This window comes from Mastigoproctus giganteus, chromosome 2 (genome assembly GCF_048544385.1).
Source record: "Mastigoproctus giganteus isolate SK-2022 chromosome 2, ASM4854438v1, whole genome shotgun sequence".
NCBI lineage: Eukaryota > Metazoa > Arthropoda > Arachnida > Uropygi > Thelyphonidae > Mastigoproctus > Mastigoproctus giganteus.
In genome coordinates, this window is record NC_143576.1 from 107,972,738 (window position 1) to 107,998,380 (window position 25,643).

At 37.4% G+C, this 25,643-nt stretch overlaps 1 protein-coding gene across 3 annotated transcripts in view; it reads left to right on the forward strand.

Moving 5' to 3' along the window:
* The window catches only part of tst (superkiller complex helicase subunit twister), a 522,759-nt gene that overhangs the window by 409,624 nt on the left and 87,492 nt on the right, over positions 1 to 25,643 (forward strand). For all 3 annotated transcript variants that reach the window (XM_090389516.1, XM_090389517.1, XM_090389518.1), the window contains 2 exons: positions 8,866 to 9,076; positions 15,006 to 15,116. In XM_090389516.1, coding sequence (XP_090245642.1) covers positions 8,866 to 9,076; positions 15,006 to 15,116 — 322 coding nt within the window. The remainder of the gene's footprint in view (positions 1 to 8,865; positions 9,077 to 15,005; positions 15,117 to 25,643) is intronic.

Consider the following 25,643-nt stretch of genomic DNA (forward strand, 5'->3'; position numbering starts at 1 on the left):
CAGTAAAAAAATCACTTTACTTGAACAGGAGGAAAAGTAACCTTCTTTCTTGTTTTCCCCTTTTATTTGCATATTACTACCAACCCACTACTGCTTGGTCACAAAGGTGGCACTGCTGCTGCTGCACGTGGCATGGCATGGCCGGGGGCAGGGAAAGGTCTCCCTTCCAGGGCGAAATGGAGCAAGAAGTCCATAAAACCCAAAAAACACTGGGTACACAGAAGAAACCCTGACAAGGCAAGAACAAGAGGAGTCCAGTTCTGTTGCAGCAGAACGTCAAAAGACTGATGTAGGCAGAATCCGAACCCCAACTTTTTTGATTATACATTCAACTCAAGAACAACCAGTTGGAAAACTCTCCCCTTTCCTAGTGCAAAAATGCCTAGAAAGCATAATAGGTACTCCCAAGACAGTTCGTCGATTAAGATCAGGAGACCTACTGGTTGAAGTTGTCACTGCCAGTCAATCTGATCAACTACAAAAATTACAATCCTTTGGTAGAATTTCGGTCAGCGTTTCACTGCACATTTCCTTGAACACGTCAAGAGGCGTCATCACTGAGTGGGATCTCATCAATTTGTCAGATGAAGAACTGAAACAAGAATTACAAGAAGAAGGAGTTGCCAATGTAAAGCGAATTCTCACGAAGGAGGATAATATATTAGTTCCTAGCCGGAATATAATCCTTACTTTTGATAATCCTAAACCACCAACATTGATCAAAGCCAGTTACCTTAACTGCCGAGTTAAACCATACATACCAAATCCATTATGCTTGCATAAGTGCCAGAAATTTGGGCACTCACAGACGGTCTGCAGAGGAGCAGCTGCCTGTGCCACATGTGGATCCACTGCACATACTACTAGTGACTGCACTATCACAACACCAAACTGCGTTAACTGTAAAGAAGTCCATCCGGCGTATTCGAAGGAGTGTCCCCTTTGGAAAACCGAAAAAAAAGATAGTGATACAAAACTGAACATAATGTAACCTACCAAGAAGCTGAAAAATCCTTACCAGTTCCAATTGCTAACAAGCCAACTTATGCCCAAATAACCAAAAATCACATATCAATTACTACCCAAACAGAGGTAATCATACCACCAACAAATTCACTAGTTGAATGGGCAAGGTCAATATTGTCCCCAGTATACCAACACCCCAAACAAAAAGCAAACAAAGCAAAGCAAGGCAATAAATACGCCGATCACAATACAACTAGATGCCACTCAACAGCAGAATACTACAGTATCTACCACTCCCGACTCAAACCAAACAGACTACATGGATTCAGAAGATAATTCAAACCAAGATGGACAGGTTTTAGAACTGTTTACTGAAGAGGAGATGGATACAGCGAAACCTTATTTCCCAAAGAAGGGAAAAGGTAAACTTGAGCGATCTAAACCTTCTGTACCTCGAAAACAAATCGAGGGTTCTACTAAACCAAAATAATGCTTGCTTTCTTACAGTGGAACTGTAGAGGCTATTGTAGTAATTTGGCTGACATCCGAGATCTCCTTTTGCAATATGATCCTATTGCCTTCTGTCTACAAGAAACCAATCTAACACCAAATTTAATTGTTTCCCTTCAGAAATACATAATACATTGGCAAGATCGTGTTGCACACAATCTGAACAATCTTGCACATGGAGGAGTAGCGCTGATCATCAACTCCCAGATACCCTCAAAAGCATTCCCACTAAAGACAAATCTTGAAGCAGTTGCTGCATGAATCAGTGTTAACTTTGATTTAACCATAGTCTCATTATACTTACCACCTAACCAAAACATAAGCTATGCTGAATTAGAAGAACTAGTGATCCACCTTCCCAAACTCTACTGTATCCCAGGGACCTGAACAGTCACCATCCGCTATGGAGAAACCATAACCTGGGCAAGCGTAGAAAAACTATCGAAAAATTACTTGATCAACACAATCTGATAACTCTCAATAATGGAGCGCACACTTATACGCATCTTCCTACAGGATCTACCTCAGCTATTGATGTATCTTTATGTTCAGCAACCATATACCATCTATTCGGATGGACTATTCACATCAAACCACGGGGCAGTGATCATTACCCTGTGATATGCTGCATTGATACAAGCCTTCCCCATCTTTTTTACCAAATTCCGAAATGGATATTCTCCAAAGCTGAATGGGATGCGTACAAGCAGCTAGCTACACTAGAAGAAAAACAGGTCCAACAAACACCCATAAACTTGGCAGTAGAACATATATCTAACAAAATACTGCAAACAGCGGACAAAGCAATTCTGAAACGATCCACTAAAATATCGGCCCGCTCTAAAGTGTGGTGGAATAATGAATGTAGTGCCACAAAAAAAGAGAACAGAGCATGGAACATTTTCAGAAAGTTCCCAACAACAGAAAATCTCGTCTGCTTTAAAAGGGCAAGGGCAAAAGCAAAACAAGTTAGACAGACCAGCAAAAGGGAAGCATGGAGGCGTTTCGCTTCCACAATTACAAAAACAAACAATTTGGGCCAAAATACAGCATATGTACGCAAAACATCCATGTCAACTGTCCCATGCTCAATGTAAATGGCTCTGATATTACAAAACCAGAGGAGATTGCAAATGCTCTAGGTAGATCTTTCATGGAAATATCAACTGTGACATCATACTCACCACAATTCCAGACACACAAAGCACAAGCTAAAAAAAACTCAATTAATTTTGAATCAACATCCAGTGCTGCATACAAATCTCCCTTTCACAATGTCAGAATTACATCATGCTCTAGCCTCCACTAAACTCAGTGCAGCAGGGCCAGATGGAATACATTACATCATGATAGCAAAACTTACTGAACCTGCACTCAAGACACTATTACTGCTCTACAACAGAATATTCAAAGAAAATACTTTCCCTAACAAATGGCGGCATGCTTATGTTTTGGCATTTCCAAAACCTGGAAAAGATTCTACAAATCCACAGCATTATCGACCTATTGCACTCACCAGCTGTACATGCAAAATAATGGAAAAAATGATCAACGCCCAGCTATCCTGGTTTCTAGCTTGAAATAATCTTATGAATCCAGTGCAGTGTAGCTTTTGTGAAGGTAGATCCACTCTTGGCCTTTTGATTAAGACAGAAAAAAACATCCGTGACACCTTCATACGCAAAGAACATCTTGCGATGGTCCTATTTGACAGTGAAAAAGCATTTGACACTGCTTGGAGATATGGTATAATGGGAAATCTATACGAGCTGGAATTACGTGGATACCTACCACAGTTTATAAGAAACTTCCTACAACACCACTCATTTCAAGTTCAATTTCACAATCACTTATCTTCAAAGTTCATACAGGAAGGAGTGCCACAAGGATCAGTGCTAAGTGCTACCCTCTTTAATATAAAAATGAATTCAATAACACAGGACCTGACACAAACAATATCCACTACCCTGTATGCCGATGACTTTAGTATCGCCTGCCATTCGTCTAATATGCGAATGGTAGAGAGACAGCTACAATGTGCAATCAACAAAATAGCAAAATGGCTCCAAAACAATGGTTTTCGCCTCTCAACCCAAAAGTGTAACCTACATCCACACCCAGAACTTCGACTAGAAACTCAAATCATACCAGTGGTCCCTAATGTCCGCTTTCTTGGTGTGATACTTGACCAAAAACTCACCTTCCTGGAACATATAAAAACACTCAGAATTACCCTGTCTTAAAAAGCTAAATATCTTAAGAGTTCTATCAGGCACAACATGGGGAGCTGACCGATACACACTATTACAATTGTACCATGCGCTAATAAGTTCACATCTAGACTATGGTTCTGTAGTTTATATCTCTGCTAGACAAAGCGCTTTACGCTGGCTTGATCCTGTGCACCACAGTGCTCTTCGTCTTGCACTGGGGGAGTACCGTACATCACCTGTCCACAGCCTATATGCTAAAGCACATGAAACCTCCCTGCAGCTACGCAGACAAATGCTGCTTTTATTACACTATGCAGCAAAACTCAAAGGGCATCCAAACCATCCCACTTGAAACGGACTTTTCTCTCTTAAATGGGTAAACCTATACCGAGCCTATCCATCAATAAATCCACCAACTGGGATATGTCTTTGCTCATTGCAGGCTGATTGGCAAATTGACTGTAATAAGATACAGCCCACTGCCTCTCATACAGTCCCACTTTGGACATACTATATACCACTGTGCGACTTTTCATTGACAGCCTGGAGAAAACACACCTTATCCCAACAGAACATACTGCAAATGCTGCACTGAGAACCCAGCATGGCCAGTACACACCAATTTACACAGACTGGTCTAAAACTGACAATCATGTTGGTGCAGTAGCAGTATTTCCCAATACAACTATATCCAAGAAACTCCCTATGGAAAGTAGCAGCTGCTATACTGCAGAACTTTGTGCTATCCACATAGCCTTAAACTATGCACTCTCAGAAACAATATTGCACAGTGTTATATATACAGACTCCATTAGTGCTATCCAAACTATGCAACAAAACCCAAAGAATAATAACTCCCTACTTAGACAGATCTGGAATACTCTAAGATAAACCAGAAGAAACAACAAGTTCTGTTATGTTGGATCCCTGGTCATGCTGGAATTTCTGGAAATTAACAGGCTGACCTAGCTGCCAAAACTGCTACCGATGCTATAGCCCAAGCCTTTATTACACCTGCATCTGACTACAAGTACATTATAAAGAAACAATGTATTGAACAATGGCAACACATCTGGCAGAGTCAAGCCAATAATAAATTACTCGACATTAAAAAAATCTCAAACCATGGAATTCTAGTATTCGTGAGAACCGAGATGAAGTTGTATTAGCCTGATTATGGATAGGTCACACACACACCTGACACATCTCTATTTACTTACAGCCACTGATCCACCACGTTGCACAAACTGCAACGCCCAACTTACAGTCCAACATATACTCATTGACTGCCAGATTTATAAGAGTGAGTGTCAAACTCTATTTGCCTCTTTTTCGGCAACGAATACTCTGAGTGTTGCCCATCTTTTAGCTGATGCGCCACATGTAGACAAAATCTTCACTTTCCTTAAAGATATAGAACTGTATAACACACTGTAAACTTTAACTGCAATTCAAATTAAAAAAAAAAGCACTAAACTTTATACCAAAATTAGGCGCATCACGGCCATGTTGCTCTTGCACCGTAAAGCCCACATTCAAACAAACAATTCTGCCTTGATAGCATCAGCAAATATTCTTGCACCCTTTCTATTTAAGTGTATTCCATCCCTGTAGAAGCAGCCTCTCCTGTTAACAAGCACAGACCAGGCTGAGAAAAATTCTACCCCTTAATTGTGCAGAAGGATTGGGCAGAAGTGTCCATGTCCAAGGTTACAGTTCTAGCATTTTCTCTAGTATCAGTCCTAGTTGGTGTCATCATTCAGGACATATTGGCGACAAGACTGTTGGTGGTTATAGTCCAGTCTGGTGTGTTAGACAGATAGTGACAGATGGTCGTGTCACTCGTGGGAGATCCCTCCTGTCCAGGATTTGTCATGCCACGTCCAGTTGAGGTGGAGCAACCAGGATCCGATTAGGTACTGGTCCCCTGTGTGCCAGTTTATATCATTTTTGTGTTAGCCTTATCCTTAGGTTTGTTTTATTCAGTGAAAGTCTGGTTGGTCAGTTTGATTTCTGTGCAATCAGCAGGTTTTAATTGTTTTGGATGGCTATCTCAGTTCTTCTCCTGTTGAAGAGGTCCTGTGCGAAAAGACTGAAGGCACTATACTCTTCTTCTGAGTCTAATAGGTGGTGTTCTTGGTTCTTTGGATTGCATTTTATCCTGGTAATAAGGTTACATCTATGCTCTTCATTCATATTCATTCACATTCATATTCGTGCATAACATGATGCTGGGTTTCTTGTTCCAAGCAGATGCAGGTTGAGTTTCATCTTGAAGGGCCCATGGCCCTTTCAGGAGGAAGGTTGTAGTAGTGATAGTGCCTCCCTTCATTTTTTTTTTTTTTTTTTTTGCTGGGCTCTCCCTGTCTGTAGCTTTGGCTACCATAGGGTTCACCTCGCCAGTGCTTTCATACGCCTTACTGCCTGGTCCACCACCTTGTGGCACTAGACAGAGGGTTTTTGTGTTAAAACACAGGCCTCTTGGCTAAGAGGTTGGATGAACAACACAGCCAACACAACTCCACACGCGCCTCCGTAGCCAGGTGGGAAGGAGCAGCAGTGCGTAGCACACGCTTCTTGATTAGACCGGGGTTCGAGCCCGTCACCACCAAATACGGAAGATGCGGAAAGGGAATGACCACCGCATATCCCGGAGCAATATGGCCTTAGTTGCTAATGCTCCTAAAAAAAAAAAAAAAAACCAAACCAAACCAACTCCACACTAATACTACACAAACACTCACTAACCTACATAAATCTGGCGTTTACAGAGTTCTGTGTTCATCGCATTGCCTGATGCGGAGTTGGGATAAACCCCTGTAGCCACATTACAATTAACACTGTACACTATATGTTCTAAACAATTCCAGAACTAGAGTCATAAATTCAAATTACAGCGGTTGAGGTTTAGATTAGATTGTAGGAAGTTTTGAAGTTTTCTTTTAGCCATTGAGTTGTTGATAGCTGGATCAAGTTGCTCTTGCAGGTAGTTGAGGCTGACAGTTTGAATAAATTCAAAGGTCTACTGGATACTTACCTGTGTGAGGAGGGAAGCATAATTTGTTTTCTTATGTACTTGGTTTTTTTTTTTTTTTGCCAGTTCAGCAAAAGCCTGTGGCTTTTTTGCACTATATGGCAAATATTATTACTATTACATTTTAAGTAACTAAGATCATACCCCTCCCCCATTCTTTCTATACATATTGTACTGTTCATATTCAAATTCCAAATCTTTTATAACTAAATGTTACCATATCTCTGATATCTCCACAATGTCTGCATTTACCCCCAGGGGCTCACATCTGGTGAGTATGGGCTTGGCACACCCAGGGTCCTGAGCTGGATATCATCATTCTTCTCTTTCTTGGTGATTCCCTTCTATTTCTGACCCCCCCCCCCTCTCTCTCTCTCTCTCTCTCTCTCAGGGGTAACACAGAATTTTTTTTTTTTTTTTGCTGATGCAGCAAAAGCCTCAGGCTTCCTTGCATCATATGGCTAATTATAATAGTAACAATAATAATTTGATGATTTAATCAGTACTTCCAGTTCATCAAATTTATTTACTATGCTCCTAGCATTAGTGTGCATACAAGTGCACACCTGCAACTGTTTTTTTTTTTTTTATATTAGAAGATCCCAAATGTAACTTAAACCCATAAACGTTTATTATGTCTGTAGAAGTGTGTCTGTGGTCACAGAAAAAATTGCATGTTGTGTGGGCTGAAAATTCTGAATGATGTGTGTTGAATGATAGTTTAATGAGAAGTATATAGTCCATGATGTGTATAATTCACATTGTTTTTTTTTGTTATTGTTGTTTTTGATTGTCATTCAAGAGCTTTATGTTATATAAATTTTAAATCAAGTTATATATGGCTTAAAATGTGATGCTATGGAAATTTTCTTATATCTGCTGAAGCAGTAGCCAATAAATGGTTTCTTGAGGGAGTGATACATATGCACAATTGAGATGCTAAAATTTCAAGCATTACATTCTACATGGAGTTTGATTGCATTGGGAAGCTATGCCTTAAGTTCCAAGTTCCTGTTCTTGTTTATAATTTACAATGGGTGATACAATGCTCAGTAATTTTTTTTTTTATTAAAATTTTTTTTTTTTTAATTCTGGCGGTTTGAATGCTAGATTTATGATGTTTTACTGTACTTCACTAATTACATAAGTGTCTTCATTTAAAATAAATAAATGCACAAGGCATAATACTTTAAGAGTTTGGTATCTATATAATATCGGTGTTTAGATACACCATAGATAACTCTTAATAAACTACAAAGTAGTTGTTGTAGGCATCATTTGCTCTTTCTCATATTGTGCTCTAAACACCGATATTATATAGATACCAAACTCTTAAAGTATTATGCCTTGTGCATTTATTTATTTTAAATATTGACATCTACACCTCTTGGCATCTCTCATATTGTGTGATTAACTTCACAACTGGGTCGTCATGTCTGCAATACCAGGGTACCTGCCCACCCACTGATGATCGGCCAATAGCCGTGAAACAGTGCTGTCTGGGTGGTGGTACTCAACTGAGAATAAGTAACAATAGCCTTCTCTATTAGTGAAGCGTTACTTATTCGAAGTAGTGCAATATCATGGCAACTCGTCGTGAAGGCAGAGCACAATATGAGAAAGAGCAAATGATGCCTACAACAACTACTTTGTAGTTTATTAAGAGTTATCTATGGTGTATCTAAACACCGATATTATATAGATACCAAACTCTTAAAGTATTATGCCTTGTGCATTTATTTATTTTAAATATTGACATCTACACCTCTTGGCATCTCTCATATTGTGTGATTAACTTCACAACTGGGTCGTCATGTCTGCAATACCAAGGTACCTGCCCACCCACTGATGATCGGCCAATAGCCGTGAAACAGTGCTGTCTGGGTGGTGGTACTCAACTGAGAATAAGTAACAATAGTCTTCTCTATTAGTGAAGCGTTACTTATTCGAAGTAGTGCAATATCATGGCAACTCGTCGTGAAGGCAGAGCACAATATGAGAAAGAGCAAATGATGCCTACAACAACTACTTTGTAGTTTATTAAGAGTTATCTATGGTGTATCTAAACACCGATATTATATAAGTGTCTTCATAATTAAAGACATATAAATGCATATATTCTCATCAGTATTATATATATAGGAATGATCCTCCCCAGCCAGCTATTAATATGGCATTACAAGAGTTGCAGTGCTTTGCTGAAAATACACTTATTGACCTTCCTATTTTGAATCCTACAAAAGAATTTCATCTAACAGATGTGGAAAAGGTAGATAAACTAATACAATTAAAGAGTGCAGAGAGTAATTTAGAAAAGTTCTCCTGTCTTAGCTGCCCAAATTTTTATGAACATGTAAGTATCTTTCTGTATTAGTTATTTTCTATTTATAATCTGGGATGAGGTTAACACTTACTTCATGTAAACTGAACCAAAATTGTGCCCAGATATTACAATGTTATCTTGTGTTATGCTCCTTTATAATGTTGTTAATTGGTAGAATACTCTTAAGGGTTAAAAAACAAAAAAAAAATAATAATAATAATAAATATATGTGAAATTATGTAGAAAAATATGGAATTTGCAAAATAGAAAAGGAGTATGAGAACAGATTAATGCCATCAAAATAATGATTGAACATTATTACATCAGTCTGTAAAACATATACAGGCATACCTCGAATAACGAATAGGATGTGTTCCAGGAAATTACTTCATTAAGCGAAACTTCGTTTTCAGAGATAAAAATACTATGGCCAGAATAGGGATATGTTCCTACGTAAAGAAAATGAAAAGCTTTTTTTTTTTTCGAACAAAGAAAAGTTTTATTAAATAAACAGTCAACTTACATACAAAGTGAAATCACATTTTAAAATATGAGTCTAAAGTTGATTGTTTATGCTTTTTTTCTCTTTCATTTAACAATTGCCTATACGGAGTTATTGCATTTAACACTGATCGCTTAACAATAACACTTCTTCCTAAATCAGGATCATTTTCACTAAAAAAAATTTAAAACGTTTTCAATGTCATTTAAGCACCTTTTTAAATCTTTGGTTGTTAACACTTTTTCGGCAGGAACTTCTTTAACTTTGTCTTCATTATCTTTGTCTTCGTTGCTAACAAGGTTTTCTGAATCTTCCACTGAAAAACCATCATCTTCTGCATTCAATAAATTTCTAACATCCTCTTCATTGAGATTTTCGAAACCTATTGATTGAGCCATCTGGATAACTTCATTTCTAGTTTCTTGGATGTTATTTTCTTCTTCCAGTACAACTTCTGGCCATATTTTGCACCAAACTCCATTTAAGCATTTCTTAGTGACTTCTTTCCAAGAACTATCAATGATTTCAATTGCGTTTTTAATGGTGTAGTTTTAACTGTCATTTCCTCTTTATCCTCCTCTAGTTCAGTTAAATTGCTTAATGTTCGATGCAGATAAAAAAAAAAAAAAAAAAAGTAAAGTGCAGCCATTATCAACCCACTGCAGGATGGAAGCCTCCTCAACAATTCATGCTGAGGGAAATGGACCATAATCTGCCACGCTGGTCCAGTGCGGGTTGGCAGATAGACCGTATTCAGCAGTCAGGGGCTTGAACCCCGGTCTACTCAAAGAGCGTGTGCTACTGCACTCCCGCTCCTGCCCACTCGGCTACTTTAAATGATGCTATTACTCCCTGATCCAATGGTTGAATCAGGGAAGTTGTGCTTGCTGGAAGAAACACAACTTTGACAGGAATGCATGTGTCCAACGTGTTAAGATCAGTAGGATGTCCTAGAGCATTGTCTAACAACAAAAGAGCTTTTTCTTCAAAGTTGTATTGATACTTATATTTTTGGTTGATAGTTATATTTTTGGCATTCAGTTCCTTTGTGACCACATCATAGTAACCAATCAAATTGGTCAGACAAGACCTCCCTTTGACAAACCCATGCTTTGTCTTAACTATTACTGCAGTCTTGTCTAGATGATCCTACAATGCTTCTTTAACCACTGATTCCAGTATTTTCCACGGAACACAAGTTAACAGTTCTGTAGTTACTTGTGTCACCTTTTGAACCTCCTTTGTGAATTGGTAATACATTTGCACTCCTCCAGTCCATGGGGATCTTCCCTGAATCCAAGGAAGCTCTCATAATTATGGCTAAGGGTTTGCTTACTTCCTTTGCTGCCTCCTTTAATATAACTGGATAGATTCTGTCCACCCAGGTGCCTTCCTTATGTTTAAATTCAATAATTTCTCCTCCACTTTGTTCTCAGTTGTTACAAAATCACTTAGCTACCCATTAGTGTTTGATAAACTTCTGGCATTCCCCTCATTGAATAACTCCTCATGTGTGAATGTAGATGCAAAATACTCATTCAGTTTATCAGCTACCTGAGCATGATCATCAATAGTCAACTCATCTATGTTAAGTGGTCCAATCTGATTCATCCCTTTCCTTCTAGAGTTTACATAAGTAATGAACTCCTTGCTGCTTTTCTTTGATTACTCATAATCTGCCTTCGTCTGCCTAACCTCCTTTGTGACTTGATTACAGAAAAGTTTATACCTGCCATAGGCTTCTGTGTTGCCTGATACTTTATATGCATCCCATACATTCTTCTTCTCTGCCACTAGCCTCATTAATTCATCTGACATCCATTTAGGCCTAAACCTTGAACAGTATTTCTCAGTTGGAATGAAAAGCCTAGTAGCCTCCAAAATTAAGTCCCTGAAGGCTTCCCATTTAGAATTCACTGTTGGTAACATAATCAGTTGATCCCACTGTACAGAATTTAAAAACGGTCTGAGACCTGTATAGTCACCTTTACGAAAGCAAACGCCCTTCCCTTTAGTGTTCATGGTAGTTACATCTTTAAATAATTCCCGTATTAATACATTGTGATCACTCTCGCCCAGTGGTTCCTTTATCTGCAGATTCTTAATGCATGAAGAATCACTACTGGTAATCAGATCAAGAGTATTACTCCCTCTGGTTGCCTCTCGAACATGTTGCTGTAGAAAATGGTTATCCAATAAATCCACAAAAGTCTTTTTGTGGATTTATTGGATAATCTCCCATTATAAGACATCCTGATTTACTGGCTCTCTCTATATCTCTGCACAATTGCTCATTATACTCATCAGATTCATTAGGCCTATAACACATACCTACTCATTTTTCCTTTCCCAGTGCTTATTTCACACCAAACAGACTCAACTCTGCATTGTCCACCAGCATCAATTGGATGCACTTCCTTAGATTTTGTGTTTCTTAACTAACAGCATAACCCCTCCTCCCTTCCTATCCTGTCTATCCTTCCTATACACATTGTACTCCCCAAATTCCAACTCTGCACTGCCTATATTTGTGTGACACCATGTCTCTGATATGCCAACAATATCTGCCTTTGATGTCTTGACTAGCACTTCAAGCTCATCAAATTTATTAACTATACTCCTAGCATTGGTGTACATGCAAGTATACATGCACCTGTTTCTACTCTTAGTTATCCTAACACAGCCCATGTATTTACTTGTTCCACTATGACTCCCAGCAGTCCTGGAAATCTCCATTACTTCGCTTTCCAGTCTGCTTCCCATTCTAATAGAAGCAGTGCAAGAATCTCTTTTGCCTCTGCCTGCGGCCACTGTTAACCTTTTAGTATGCGTATCCCAACACGCTAACAGTTTTTCGGGCCCATCTAACACTGCCTCGATAGCATCAGCAAATATTCTTGCACCCTTTCTATTTAAGTGTATTCCATCCCTGTAGAAGCCATCTCTCCTGTCAACAAGCACAGACCAGGCTGAAAAAAATTATACCCCCTTGAGCCTTGCACAGTCTCTCCAGGGCCAAATTGATTTTGTCAAGGCTCTCATCATATGCTCTGTCCTGTCATGTCTGGGCGGAATTGCAGACACTTTCACATTCATCCCTAACTTGTGACTTTTTGTCAACATCGACCTGTACTTGTTAAGTAAATCTGCAGATCTGTTACTCTTAATGTCATTAGTTCCAACATGTATAACAATATCACCTTTTGTGCCCTGAAAAGATGATATCTGCTCACAACGTCGTCAACTTTTGCCCCCAGGCAGACATACCCTGGTCCTGTTCCACCTATCCTTCTTACATAGTATATTCTCCATCTCCCTGACAATAGAATCACCAACCATAACTAGTTCCTTTAGGACCAGTGCATTCTGCCGTGGAGATTGCCTCTGTGTTGCCTGATGCCCAGGAGTGAGCTCTGTCATTGAGCTGGGCACCTGATGGGCCCCTCATATTAATTTCTTCAAGGGTATTAATCCTACATCTCAAGCTCTCATAGACGCCCATCAGAATGCTGAGTTGGCGCCTAATTTCTTCACACTCCAGACATCTAAGACACACAAAGGCATCCTCCTTGGCTAGATCACGTCCTGTTTTAGAAAGGTCGGCAAAAATTTCACATTTTGCACATTTTTTGAGACTGTGATGCGTTGGAGAATTGTCCCCTTTGTTTCTCCCTCGAGCCACAGCACTCTTGCTAGTCTGATCTTTGCTTCGCAGCTCTACTCTGGGTCATGATTTCCGTTTAAATACAATTTAATTAACAATGAATAATAATTTAATAATATTTTTGATTAATTGATAATACTATAATAAGCTAACAGATTCGTAATACAGTGCTTCGTATCACGCTATCTAGTTTTACTTTATACCTTCCGCTATCAGTTCGAGATATATATACATGAAGCTATTTCTTATCGACTACAATATGGCAGCTAGTTCAACAATATTGGTGCCAGTACTGGTAGTCGTAACTTCCAAAAATCGCTGGTTAAATTCAAAATAAGAACTTAACGAATGCTACTAAACCTATTTAATATCTCCGTAAAACATAATGTACTATGTTAAATAACGAAGAATACGTTAAAAATTAAAAAATATGTATCCTTTTACAGCAGCCAAAAATCCACTGTCCATACTGTTCTGCGATCCCAGTGCCCTCTCCTTTACAACCAACCTTCTGGTCTTTAAACTTGCATATTCAAAAGCGCATTATGTGTTTGCATGAAAGACATTCTTTTTGGCTGTGATGCCTTACTGTAATGAGTGGAATCTTTCTCTCTAATCTATCGAAATGCTAATTTTTTAATATAGAAATGAACTGTAAACATAAGCCTAAAAAATTTAAATTTTACGAACTTTGATTAGAATTTTGTAACCTTAAAGAATAAAAAATATAGTTTGTTGCCTGATTGTTATGGTAAGTTTGTATATTTCTCTATACATATGCTTTTATGATTCACAATGATTTCTACCGTTCGGAAATAGTGTTGAATAACACTATTTCCGAATGGTAGAAATTATTACATTATTATACTTTGTTTTTGCATCTTTGTTTCACTTCGGCTTGGTTGTACACATGCTTTCCCTGCTGTTGTGCACAATTTGTACATTATTGTGTTTGAAAACTGTAATCAGCGATTAAGCAAATTTACATAGCATTGTTGTTAGAATTAGTTCCTTGCTGGTGTGAAACTTATGTTTCACATCAACAAGGAAAACAAATAAACAGTGTGTAATTAATTAATTTATTGAATCTAATTAATGTTGATATGCTATCACTGGGATGTTTGCTGCATGAAATCACAATGTGAAATGATAAAACTGTTGATTTGATTTTTTACATTTAAAAGAACAGTTTAGTTTACAAACAGGGGAGGAACACTGCAGGTAGAACTGGAACCAATAGCAATTGTAGCGTGTTATTGCTTGGGGGGCAAAACTGTTGGGGGCAGTTACAGCCAGCCAGTCCATCCCTGTTCACGAATCTCAGATTTAACAGCTTAAAATTTTTTGTACTGCATAAAATTGGTTATGTTCAATTTAAAATTGTGTCCTCAATTCTGTTTTAAGTGAAAATTTCTGAGAAGTGTAGTGAATAACTGAGTAGTAGTCACACATTGAAAATACTGTGTATGGATTACCCTTATGGCACAAGGGAAGGAACAGAGTATCACTGATTATCAAAGCTAGAATTATCCTACTAATTGATAGATCTAATTCCATGTGATATCAGTTTGTTCTGTGCTGCAGTGGATTCTAAAAGGGAAATTTTGGAAAAAAAAAAAACCCTCTGTGAAGCTGTTTTTCTCCCTTGTTACAATCAGATGTGCAGCATTATGCTAAATTTCAGGTTTTGATAATTGACTGGTTTTTAACAAAGACTATTTTTTTTTGCTAAAATACAGTATAAAAAATGTGTTTTTACAAAAATAAACTCACTCTGAGTAATTCCTATTTAGTTTTCCCTTACTTGTGAGGCTCTAAAAATAGAAGAAGAAGTGAGGAAGTTAAAATTTTTGCTTTCTGAGGAAAGTTTGCAGTTCATTCCGGAATTTAGGTCACGCCTGCAGGTGATGATTTTGTTGTATTATTACTTGATATTGAATTATGAGAATTTTGGTAAACTTTACATAAAAAAATATATATAATAATTCATTTAGTACTATTTATTTGTTAGTGTCGAAATTGAAAAGTGTATGAAAAATTAGTTTGACAGCTCACGATACATTTAACTATTCTTAATGTTTATATTTATTTAGAACGTATGACCCCAGTTTAGATCAGAGTACTAATAAAATTACAGCATATACAGAAGGTCCCTAAACTCACCTTTTAAATTGTTTTATGTGCATTTAAATATGATATAAAGTGTAGAGAAATCTATAAAAAAAAATTATGAAAATAATTACCTATTCAGGCAACAAGAATTCATAAATTGAATACTGCAGTCCATAAACTAAAAACATGAAAATAAAAGTCACAAAAAAAAAAAAAAAAAAAAAAACTGCTAGTAGATTTAGCTTTTGTCAGGATTTTATGACTAGCTTTCACTTGCACTTCCTTATTTTGTAGAATTATGATGATCCCCATAACAGAAATCAAAGGGAATTATAAAAGGCTGAAAATATTAAACTAGAAAATCTGACAAACACTTCAATGTATAGTTGCATTTGTAACTATGCAAATGTAACTATACTGGTGTAAGTTACAATTATAATTATACACCAATAGTGTGCTGGAGCTGGCTTGCACCAGCTTGTGCAAGCCAGTTGTTAAATTGTCAAGAATTTTGCAAGCCAGTTGTTAAACCAACAATGACTATAAACTGTAGAGCAGCACGCACTTCAATCCACAATGACTAGCAGCATTTGGACGATAAGCTTGTATATGGTGACATGGAAAATTCAGCCGGAGCGTGCTTATTTCAGCACCCTTTGTGCTTCCTTTCCCTACTTGGCAGCCCGTGTAGGTATTATCTCTGCTAGCAATTTTATAGGAATATTATTTCCAACAAACATCTGCTTAATTTTGCCTGGGCTGCTTCTTCTTGAGGTAATGACATTCCCATGCTCGACGTCTGTCAAAGATTTTATGTTTCTAGAATTGTTGTGTATATAATCATGATATCGTCACATATCAGATTTAATGATAATAAATTTATTGGGAAAAGGGTTAGTGGATTGGTATGCAACTCCATTTGTCCAATCATAGTTGAATTGCAACCATAGATTGGCTACGGAGACAATAGCTTGACAAAAGTCAATGAAAACATTTTGTGAGAATTGATTGGCTATATGGAAATTATAACAAAAAATATATATATTTTATTGAATATTTTATTATTGTTTGAAATTTTTGTATTCCAAATGGTTGTAAATCAATAAAACTTAAAATAAATATACACACACATATTCTTGGTCTTGGATTTTTTTAAAATTTTAATTATTGGTTTAAAAATTTACCAGCACACCACTGGGTACCAGCACACTTCAGTGCTGATACCCTCCATTGTTGAATAACTATACAAATAGATTACATGTATTTCACACCCTCGTAGACAAAATCAATGATCCAATGCACCACGGGATTGGAGGCCCGAGGACCCCAAGCCTGATCGCAAAATACATCAAACCACCAACCCTAATCTTTGAGCAAGAGAATACAATACGTCTATATTTTAAAAACAATTTAAATGCTATGGAACCAAATAAATAATGAATCTGTACTTTTAAAAACTAATATTAAAACAAAAAACATTTGACTCCTCTGAAACATTAAGAAACCAAAGAATTTTGTTACTTCCCTGAAGCGGACAGGTCTTTTCGACCAGGGTCGTGATCACAGGAAAGTGAAACTGTGGGTATTGTGGCAGAATTTTATAGCATGGAGATTAGTTGTGATCCTGGCACATGTGCATGAAGGACCATGAATCTGAGATGGGGCAACGTACATTGACTGAATTTTGATGTAAATTAATTTCAAGCATCTTTGAAATTAATAGTTTGGTGTAATCATGTTGGATGCTGAGAATTTTTGTTTTGCTTCTTTGAATAGAAAGGTGTGGCCTTCACTGATTGCATGGAATGTGAGTTCCGAAGCGGAGGAGTGATATGAAAGGACATGTTGAATGTTGTCTCATTCACGTATTGAATGTACAATGAGTGGATCCTTGGTATAAGGAGTTGCAATCCTTGTATTGTAGACTAAATCATTTAATTGGAACATGGAAGAGGATTGGACTTCGTGGTTTTTAAGGGCAGCATGTAGTTTCGTTGTAGGTTTGGCTATGATTTTGAATTGTGTGTCTTTGAAAAAACTATTTAGTTTGAATCATTGTTCAATATACAGTAAAGCAATAAAATATTTTTTATGTTATTATTGTTGATAACAGGAGAAGTATTACGTAATCTGATTTTTGCTTGTAACCTTATTTTGTTTATAATAGGCAGGGGGTAACCTTTATTTTGAAATCTGTTTCTTAGCATTTGTATTTCTGTGTTTAGGGCTGATTTAGATGTTGAGTATTTGTAGGCATTGATAAATTGATTTAGAATAATGGATCTTTTATAGGTGAAGGGGTTGTAGCTATTGTAATGAAGAAGCATTCCAGTGTTGGTGGCCTTTCTGTATATGCTGAATTGAATTTTGTTCATAACCCATGTGAAGGTGAAATTTAAAAAAATGTAATGATTCTGTTTCAGTATATTCGGATTCTAGTGTGAAGCTTAATCTTGCATGGATATTATTAAAGTTTTGTAGGATGTCCTGTATGGTTCCCGCATCTATGATGCAGAGTATATCGTCCAGATATTTACCATAGTAGGTGACCTGCGGAAGAAAGGGTGTTAAATGCATTGTTTCAATAGTGGTAAGGTATATTTCTGCTAGTAAACCACTTAGCCATGGGTAGCCAATAAAACTGTTTGAAAACTTTACCTTGGAAGGTGATATAATTGGCTTCGGTTAAAGTTTTATCAGATCAAAAATAGCTGTAATCGGGAGTTTAGTGTGGTTAATTAGTAGGGAGTCTTTATCTTGTCTCAGACATTGTCCAGGGTGTATGCAATGTTTACGTTGGTATATAAAGAGGTGACATCTAGGGAAAATAGGTTGTCATTATCCTTAACTGATTTATCTTTTAAGATGTTAAATAGTGAATCATTGTTTTTTTTTCCAAACTTTATGGTTTGTCTGAACGGTTTTACTATATTATATATGTGGGTTGTTTGTTTGGTTTTTAGGAGCATTAGCAACTAAGGCCATATTGCTCTGGGTATATGAGGTGGTCATTCCCTGACCTTTCTGCATCCTCCGTATTTGGTGGTGACGGGCTCGAACTCCGGTCTAATCAAGAAGCGTGTACTACGCACTGCTGCTCCTGCCCACCTGGCTACGGAGGTGCCATATATGTGGGAGGCTAATGCTTGGAATGCAGAATGTTTGCATGGAATGATGGGACGAATGGGGAAACCTGTCTTGTGTAGTTTGACCTGGCCAAAAAGTGTGGGTATATTGTACATCCTAGCTTTTAATTGCTTTAACCAGGCCATCGTAATATAATTGTTTTTCCGGTGTGTCGTTAAAGTCTCTTATTATATTGGTTCTAAATTGGAAAAAAGGTCCAGATTGACTTCTTTGTAAGTGGAAGTATCTGATACTGTGGAATTTAATTTGTTGACATAATCTTGCTTATCTAAAACTACAACTGTATTGCCTTTGTCTGCTTTTTGTATCATAATATCTTTGTTTTTTGAAGATTACGCAGTGCCGAGGTTGCTTTACTATTTAATTTGGGAAGGTGCGGGCTTTTAGGGTTTATTCACTACCTGGTTTATCTGTTGGATGATTGTCTTTTTGCAGGATGTTCCGAAGGCCAAATTCAATGTCTATAACAAGTTGTTTCTTAGGAAAATTGCAGGGAGGTAAATTGTAGTTTAAGCTATTGGACAGAAGCCAAATTTGGTCGTGGGTTAGGAAGCTTTTAGAGAGATTAGTGACATGGGGCTGGGAAGCTGTGCCACAAGTTGAGAGTGGCGATTCAGAGTAATTAGCGTGTGGAATTTCAGATATCCAGGATAGCCTGTTTAATTTATTTCTGTGACAGTCTCTAATTTCCAAAGCTAGTGCTTTGCAACGAAAATTGATAGTGGTTTTCAAGGTTGACTAATCGTTAGGGTGAAGGTATTTTCTTAATTTTTTATGGATTTGTTTGACTTGATGCAGATATTGCTGCTTGATAGAATAGCGAGATCTCGGGGCAAGGTTAATGATATTACGTGATGTGGTATAAGCTAGTTTGTTTATGCCCAGTAAATTCGGTTGAATTTGACCATAGCAAACTTCGGAGTATTGTTTCGTTTGAGGCAATATTTTAGGAACATTATGTGGTCATCCTGAGCTGAATATCTAAGTGTTGATTTAGTATATTTCTGTACCAAGGTAGGCAAGAAATCTCCCATGCTTGCGAGGTCGAAAGGATATGAGTGGAGAGTAAACAAAGTTTTTGGAATTGTCAAAAGGAATTCGGCTTCGGAACTAGCATTCCATGCGATCAGTGAAGGCCACACCTTTCTATTCAATGAAGCAAAAATTCTCAAATCATCCAACATGATTACACCAAATTATTAATTTTGGAGACGCTTGAAATTAAATTACATCAAAATTTAGTCAATGTACGTTGCCCCTAATCCATCTCAGATTCATGGTCTTTCATGTGCATGTGCCAGGATCGCAACTAATCTCCATGCTATAAAATTCCACTGCAATACCCACAGTTTCACTTTCCTGTGATCGTGACCCTGGTCGAAAAGCCTCATCTGCTTCAGGGAAGTAACAAAATTGTTTAGTTTCTTAATGTTTCAGAGGAGTCTTAACATGTTTTATGTTTTAATATTAGTTTTTAAAGTATTAAAAGTATGGATTCATTATTTTTTGGTTTCAAAGGATTTAAACTTCTTTTTAAAATACAGATGTATTGTATTCTTTCGCTCAAAGATTAGGGTTGGTGGTTTGATGTATTTTGGAATCGGGTTTGAGGTCCACATTCCCCCGATTCTATGGTGCATTGGATCATTGATTTTGTCTGTGAGGGTGTGGAATACATGTAATCTATTTGTATAGTTATTCAGCAATGGAGAGTATCAGCACTGAAGTGTTTTACAAGACATCATAGAGGTAATTCCTCCATTTCTGAACTAATTTATTTTAATGTAGAACTTTATTGAGCCTTTGCTGCTCTGTTATCTATTAATTAAATACACTAAAGGTGTATATTCGTGTGTGTGTATATATATATATACAGGGTGTTTCAGTTAAACGTTTCAGAACTTCTAAGAGGGGTAGGGTACATCCTGACAACTCGAAATCATATAGCAATGTGGGGTCGGAAATGCTTTCCTGAAGCGGTGTTGTACACAGAAGCACCATAAAAAGAAAAGAGACCGTAAGTGAGAAATCGTTTTAATAATACATGAAAAGAAGCAAAAGGTACATGGATTAAAGTAAGTGTTCGAAGTTTCTTCCACTGGCTACAATGCACGCCTCACATCTCCGACGCATGGACATCCGAACATTCTGGAATACTCCAGGCGAATTTCGAATTTCTTCGGCAGCTACTGCGATTCTTGCAACCAGCTCCTCAGCATTGCCAACAGGGGTGTCATAAACTAGCGATTTCATATGACCCCAGAAATAAAAATCAAGACATGATAGGTCGGGTGACCGAGCAGGCCAACGCACGGGACCACCACGTCCGATCCACTATTGACCAAATGTGACATCCAGGTAGTTACGAACATCTCCGCTATAATGGGCAGGGGCTCCATCGTGTTGGAACCACATTGTCTGTTGCGTCGATGCAGAAATCTGTTCATCTCTCAAAAGTCGTGGCAATACTTGCTGCAGAAAAATCAAGTAGATAGGTCCGGTTAGACGACACGGTAACAGGTAAGGTCCGATGAGGTGATCTCCCATAATACCGGCCCATACATTGACCGAAAATCGAATCTGTGCTGCACGACGTCGTATTGCGTGCACGTTCTCGACCGCCCAGATATGGTAGTTATGCGTGTTGAAAATTCCTTCCCTTGTGAAGGATGCCTCATTGGAAAACAACACTTCAGCAGGAAAAAGGGGATTTGTAGCACATTTTCCAAGGTACCACTGTGCGAAAGCAATACGAGGTTGAAGAAACTTCGAACACTTACTTTAATCCATGTACCTTTTGCTTCTTTTCATGTATTATTAAAACGATTTCTCACTTACGGTCTCTTTTCTTTTTATGGTGCTTTTGTGTACAACACCGCTTCAGGAAAGCATTTCCGACCCCACATTGCTATATGATTTCGAGTTGTCAGGATGTACCCTACCCCTCTTAGAAGTTCTGAAACGTTTAACTGAAACACCCTGTATATATATAAAACCTGCTAGTTATATTTAAAACTAGCCCTGGTATGGATAGCCCTGCTTACAAAATACATATAAAAGCAACTGAATTAATGAAATTTTAAAGAAAGCTGGAGAAGTTGGCAAATGTTAGTGAAATTAATGAAATTTAATGAAAATTAACATTCCTCCTCATGGTCATACCTCTGCTACTCCTCAGGAGCATTGAGCAGACATATAGCCATACTGGAGGAATGTATTATACATACCTGTTTCTGTAATCTCTGTACCAATTTGGCAGGTTAAATACTTGGTGGATAATTTGGAATTATAAGAGTAATCTTATTGAATGTACTTAATTTTATATAAGTACTAAATTTTAAGTAAACAGGGTGGTTTTCGTATATTACAGCAAACTGTGATAGAGATTCAAAGCTCTACGGGTATGTAGCATTTTGAAATATCATAGTATCTCACCTCCATGTCGTGTGGTGGTCAGTCTGAAAATGTTCAATTTCCCCCTCCCAAGTTTAGTTTTATGTGTGTGTGTGTGTGGTACAGTTTATTGTGCAGACGTACCAGGTTTTATCCGTGGCATGATGGGTTAACCTTGCCATAGGCAAAGTCATATGTTTTGCATTCCTGAGTGTGGGCTGGTATTGATTGTAATTTAAAGTTTGGTGTATTATTGTGGGAAGCAGATACAATATGATATCTAACCAGGCTGAAAATGATAGAAATAAATGGTAATAATTGACATGGTGGTAATTAAAATAAAATGGGAAAAGATGGTATGATAGTTATTAAAATTAAATGTGTTTTCCATAGGGTGCGGACTGGCAACGCTTTTCTAAGGCATGACAACCCTGTATGTGACCATGGGATCACTATTTACGAATATATACAGCCTCTTTCATTGTGAATATTAACCCTGTGTTTCCTTGCTTATAATTAAATCTCGATTTAGTGGAAATGCATTATATCTGTATGGTGAGGATGACCAGTGTCCTGGTGTTATAACTCTGCTAGTAGGGTATTTTGATTTTGGACATCCAGGTACTATGCGGATAGGTGTCGAGCCACATCTATGCTCAATTAACCTGGGGTTCAAAAGGGGGCCAAATTTATTTCTAATTAGAGCTTTTATGCTCCGTGGAAAAAATTTTTTCTATGATACTATTAGGACTAATGTTAGTTGGTTGCTGTATGAGTTTAGCTTGTGTGGCTGCATTTATATGGTGTCATATAAATGTTTATATGGAACATGAACTACTTTATCCCATAGCCACACCTCTAATTTGCACTTAGATGCTATTACCCATCTGTATGTAGTTGTTTTTCACATTAAAGTTGATGAGGTCTATCCAGTACTGTTTTTTACATCCTAGTTTATCTTGATATTCTATGTAATATTCAGATAGTACTTTTATCAAATTGTTGGGAGATATACTAGTGAACAAGTTTTTAAAGTCGCGTGTATACTTTGTTAATATACTTTGTGTATACAAATATATATATTGTTAATATATATATATTAACAAAGTATATATGATACTGAAGTTGTTATTTGTTTTGTCTATATTGATGATAACGAACTTGTTTTGTAGGTTTTTGACTTTTTGTTTAATACTATTTAAATTGTATATCTTGTCATATTGGTGTGTCATGATGTCTCTGAATCTAGTTAAGATAATTTTTGTTGTAATATTAATCCACCTTTGAAAATCCTCCACTGGGGTGTTGTATTTGTATGCTGTTTTATATGCGAATTGCAATAGATCCATATTAATAGAGTTGTGTATGTTTTTTAAGTAAATTTTGGAGTTGGGTCTGAATTTTGTTCCTTTGCTCATCACTTCTTGTAGGGTATTGTCTTCTATAATTTTAAGGTCGCCAGTTAATATGTGGTTGTGATGTGGATCTATATAATTTTTGTATTTTTCGTCATGACAGAAAACAGGGCTGATCTGCAATGTCCATGTTGGCTATTGTGTTTTTGTAGTTATAGATAGTCATTCCTATATATAATGAAAAAAAATATTCAATCACTCATTAATGTATTTGCATTTCTAATGTTGGGAAAAAATTACTCACAATTAGCTTATAACAAGTGTTATCCAAATAAGTAAAGAACAAAGTCCACTGATTCGAAGCCTTACAGGTTACAACAATAGTTCTTGGCAGAAAGCACAGGTCCAGCCAAAAGAATTGACTGAGGTTAGAGCATAGGTGTGTCTTCCTCCTATATATTTCTAAATATTAATATATTCACTCACACAACATAAAATCCTGTGTGATGAGTGTATAGTTAAGATTTTTGCACATTATATACTTGAGATGGTTATTGGTTAGAAGATAATCATTAGTCCATTTCACAACCAAATATTTGATATTCCTAATTTTCTTAAAGGATAACATAAGGATCAAATAACAGTAGCATAGCAGAGAATAGATACTACATAGGCATTAATGTGCTTCATTATAAAGGTCTTGTTGTGGAAGGCACAAAATATGAACTGAAAAAGGGAAATGTCCTTTGCATGGAACAAAAAATAACAGAAATAGAGGATTGCTGATAGGATACTTTCCTGTGGTATTTCTGCATTTATCTTGTCTGATGAGTGTTGTAAAGTGTAACTGTCTTAGTGACAGAAACTGTTTCAGAAAATTATAAAACATTCCATGAATCCTGTAATAGTCCTTGAGGCATCTCAGGTATGACAAGCTGGGTTTGCTAAATAGGAGTCTAAAACACTAATGGAACAGATATTTGTGTGACACTTGTGTCAAGTGGATCAAATTTTGGCAAAGTCCATTCATTCTGCAACAACTAAATCCTCTGCTTCCTCCACCAAGATGGTGAGACTGTTAGTAACCCTGGTTATAAACACCAAATGCAAGTCATGAAATGTGGCACCTAGTATACTGGAGGTGACCACCCAGGTGTGAACCAGTGTAAGCAGGGATCAAGGGGTGATGTCCTCACCACTTGGAGGAATAACACCCCTCCTCTCTGTTACCGGGTAATACTAGGTGGTAAATGACTCTAATCAACTGGTGCAATACCGCCACTTTGCTTATTGGAGGCTTGAATTGGTGAAGCCCACATTTAGTCTCCAGAGCAAAGCTTTGGCATCATCATCCCCCATCTCTTCCATCTTACAGTATGATTGATGTCTTTTGAGATAAAGATGGGCAATATGGCAAAATCCAAACTTCCTTACATTTCAAGGGTATAGCTCTAAAACAGTGTATGCAGGCCTGCAGCTAGATACTCCGTAGGACTGAACCTGTTGATAAATCTCTAGAAGGCATCTGGATTAGCTAGTGTATAATTTCGCTGTCTCTACTCTGTCTGATAGTGACAGGAGGGAATCCGAGGTAGTGTGAATTGTCAAGGCCAGATTATGTCAAGAAGTTGTGTATGCCACATATCCAAAAATTTCATTACCTCATGCTACATGTTCTCCACACTTTTTCTTACTACTGAAAACATCATGAATAGTCAAACCAATAGAACAAACTTATCTGCAGAAAGATCTAAACCTCCCAAACATGTTTTCGTTCATTTCACAAATATATGTGTTATCAGTTCCAATCTCAATGATGTCCATTTTCACCTGCTTTTTCTGACAGAGTCCCAATTAGCAGTTGATTCAACCACTGCTAATTGGGCCTGCTCATTTCAGGCCCAATTATTCACTATATGATTCCTTTTGTTTCAAAGGTGGTACTTGAGCATATGTCCACTCTGATATTTCCTGTCAGAGACTCAGTAATTTGGAATCTCTTCTTTTTGATCTTCTCTAGCTTAAAATCTCTCTAACCTATTCTGTCAGATTCATCCTAACACCACTAATCACTTGGAACTCTTTAACTTCCTCTATTTGAAACTTGACTTTCTCCAGTCCAACTTTCCTAACAGTGAGGTCATTTTCCTTGGTGATTTTTTTTTTTTTTGGCTGATGCTACATAAGCTCATACACTTGCTTTCTTGTATCATATGCCACTACTACTACATGGACCCATCTGGCAAAAGATGCTGAGACTGTTGCAATTACTAATGACTTTGCACAGATTGTTCATTTACATAACAGAATACTGGACAATCCTAACTGTACAGCCAAGACTCGACTTTTTTCTTATGAATAACTTCTAAGTACGTGGTTGAGTTGAGGTCCTCCAGGCACCTTAGATCACAACTTTGTGATGGT